Source organism: Ursus maritimus, unplaced genomic scaffold (genome assembly GCF_017311325.1).
Source record: "Ursus maritimus isolate PB19 unplaced genomic scaffold, ASM1731132v1 scaffold_2, whole genome shotgun sequence".
In the NCBI taxonomy this organism is placed as follows: domain Eukaryota; kingdom Metazoa; phylum Chordata; class Mammalia; order Carnivora; family Ursidae; genus Ursus; species Ursus maritimus.
The window spans coordinates 41,098,117-41,101,095 of record NW_024424452.1 but is presented as its reverse complement, the minus strand read 5'-3'; the positions used below and the strand labels follow the sequence as shown (position 1 = coordinate 41,101,095).

At 63.4% G+C, this 2,979-nt stretch overlaps 1 protein-coding gene across 1 annotated transcript in view; it reads right to left on the bottom strand.

Annotated features, from left to right (window-relative positions):
- The window catches only part of LMNA (lamin A/C), a 22,161-nt gene extending 20,727 nt beyond the window's left edge, over positions 1–1,434 (bottom strand). The window contains exon 1 of the mRNA XM_040635791.1: positions 847–1,434. Within this exon, the coding sequence (XP_040491725.1) occupies positions 847–1,202 (356 nt within the window). The 5' untranslated portion in view covers positions 1,203–1,434. The remainder of the gene's footprint in view (positions 1–846) is intronic.
- Between the last annotated feature and the right edge of the window lie 1,545 nt (positions 1,435–2,979).

Sequence of the window (2,979 nt, the reverse complement as noted above, 5' to 3'; positions counted from 1 at the left end):
CAGGTAGAAAGGCAGGGAGGAGGAGAGCCCCCAACATCAGAGACACCAGGCAGAGGGCCAAGGGGGGTGCACCAGACTTGGGCATAACACACTTCCTGAGCCGGGAGCCGGAGCCTCAGCCTCTGCCCTCTGTCTCCCTCCCTCTCCTACATTCCTGGGCCAAGCAGGCCAAGGGCTGTGGAGACTGCGGGGGAGCCGTGCTCCTGGAGCTCTTGGGAGGGCCTGTCAGAGCCCAGGGAAGGTCCCAGACCTGCAGGGAGTGGGGGAGAGCTTCCCAACTCTTCGAACCCCGGAAAGAGTTGTGCCCAGGGGGTCACCTCCATGTCCCTGCCTGGCTAACCTCTCTCCAGCACCACTGGACATCTGCCAGCATGGATGCCCTGTCTTTACGGGCATCATGTGTCCAGAGACAGGCTGGGCACAGTTGGCACAGTGCCAAGCCAGTCAAGAAAGTTCTAACAGGACCCTTTCACCCACTCTAGTGTGTCCTGAGTGCCCAGATGTCTTAGACCTGCCCGCGCCTGCTGTTCTTTGCGCAAGCCCCTGCCCCTGGCTCCAAAGGGCCGGCAACCCCCACCCACCCTGAGTGTGGGCCTGCCATCAGCCCTGAGCTGGCCCTGGTCCCCCACCATTCCCTATACACACCACCCCCTGCCAGAGACCCCCCCCCTTCTCTGTCCTGTCTTGACAATTTCCCTTGGCACTGCCAGTCACCCGCTGGGGCGGTTCCAGGGAGGGAGGGGACTATAAGGCCAAGTTATCCGCCGGCCCGCTGGAGTCGAACTGGGGCGACGGCCCGCCCACCCTCTCCGCTCCCGCCCCGTGCCGCCACCTGGGCGCACTCACCGCGCTTTGAGCTCCTTGAACTCCTCGCGCACTTTGCTCAGCTCCAGCTGCAGCCGGGCGCGCTCCTTGGCCACCGAGTCGAGGGTCTTCCGGGCATCCCCGAGCTCGGCCTCGTAGGCGGCCTTGATCCCGGACACCTCGCGGCTAACCACCTCCTCGGACTCGGTGATGCGAAGGCGCAGCCCCGCGTTCTCCGTCTCCAGCGAGCGCACTCGGTCGATGTAGACCGCCAGGCGGTCATTGAGCTCCTGCAGGTCCTCCTTCTCCTGCAGCCGGGTGATGCGGGTGGGCGACAGCGGGGTGGAGCTGGCCTGCGCCCCGCTGCGGGTGGCGCGCCGCTGGGACGGGGTCTCCATGGCCGGCAGGGTGGCAACGCTGCCCGCAGGGCAGAGGTCCCGGGAAGGACGCGGGGCTCGGGCCGAAGGACAGAGACTGCTCGGGGTCGGAGCGCGCGGGCCGGCTGGCTCTCGGCGGGCTCCTGGCAGGCGTGGGGTCTGGGCCGGGCGCTGTCGGACCTCGGGATCTGGGGGCGCTGCTGTGGCTGCGGCGCTCCCGCGGACACTCTGAGTCACCGACGCCGGGCAGAGGCTCTAATAGGTCTAGGGAGTGGGAGGAGGGGCCGCCGCTCTTAAAGGGGCCGCGGCACACCCGCAGCGGGAGGTGAGGGGGCGGCGAGGAGGGGCGAGGACCGCGGGGCGGCGGCGGCGGAGTGGGGCTCCACCCTGTCCCGCGCACCCGCTCGGCCTGGGGCTTCTAGCGTCTGGATTCTGGCTGCTCGAGGGCTCCCAGTCGCAAGCTTGCCCCCACTGGCTCAGGCCCTCCTGGATAGAGGGCCGAGCCAAAGGGTGAGAGTGGGTGGGCAAAGGGCAGGAGGAAGAGGGAAAGCGGGTGTAAGGCCCGGGAGGGCGCCAGGCAGGCAGATCCAGGAATGGTGGGGGAGGGCTGAGACTGATGCCCATCAGGGTGACTCACTCTTCTTCCAGCGCTGGCTCCCCCTTTCCTCCCCATAGTAATAGTGAGTCACCCCTACCCCCCTGCACATGTGGGCAGCCCATTCAAAGCAGCATCTCAGTGCCAGGGTGGGGTGGGGAAGGAATGCCTGGGTTCCCTGGGGAGCCCGGCTGCAGGGAAGTCCTGGATCCTGAGTTCCTTTAACCCTCAACTTTGGGGCAGGGACCAGAAGTTTAGGGCCCCTCCTTTCCTGTCTTCTGCCCCAAATTCGCCCTTCAAAACCAAGCATGGGGTCTTAGACCCCAGCACTAAGCTACAGGCCCTCACAGAAAGCCAAGAGTAGGACCCAGGCACTTGTGCCCATCCCCTGCCCCCTTCCTTCAGACCCAAGCAACTAGAAAAAGAGGCTGCCTAGGTTCCTCCCCCCCTTCAGTCTCCTTCTACTCCTTCTATCCCACCCCACCAACTCCAAGACTGTACTTATTTTTTTTCCAGGACTGTACTTATTTTAATGGATAATTTAAAACAGATACCAGAGCTGTGCGTGCATTCATCACGTTGCCAGGACACCAGGTCCCAGATTCTTGTGGTTCCCAGAGGGGCCTGAAAGGGGGAGCACGGCAGGGGCTGGACAGCCAGTGGTGGGTCTCTGTCCTGATTTCAACCAGAAAGGCGGTACAGCGGGGCTGGGACAGCAAACACCCGCAGCCCTCCCGGCTACACTTCTCCCCACATACCTGCCTGGCCAGGTCTTCTTTGTCACTGGATCACCCAGGTCCCCAGGCGTCCCCACCCCAGACTCTGGTGCGTCCATCCTCAGGCCTCACCAAGGACTCCTCTGATCAGCCTTCTACTCCCCTCCCATAATCTGGCCCGGGCCCCACCGGCCACCTCATCCTCTCTAAGAGGTGGCAGGGCCAAGACTCCAGAACCCACATGCGTTCATGCCCTGTCCCTGTGCTTCCCAAGGCTTCTCCGGTGAAGAACCCAGAAAATTCAATTATGTTGCTAACGCCTACAGCTCCAGGATGTCAGGGTTTGTGTAATATGAAAGGGAAGCAGAGCTGGACAGGCCCTCTTTCCTGGGTTCTGGAGCCAGGCCTCAGAGTACAGGGGGGCTGGAGTGGGGTTAAGACAGGGACTCTGAGTATTTATGGAGGGGAACTGTGGAGGGGATGCTTG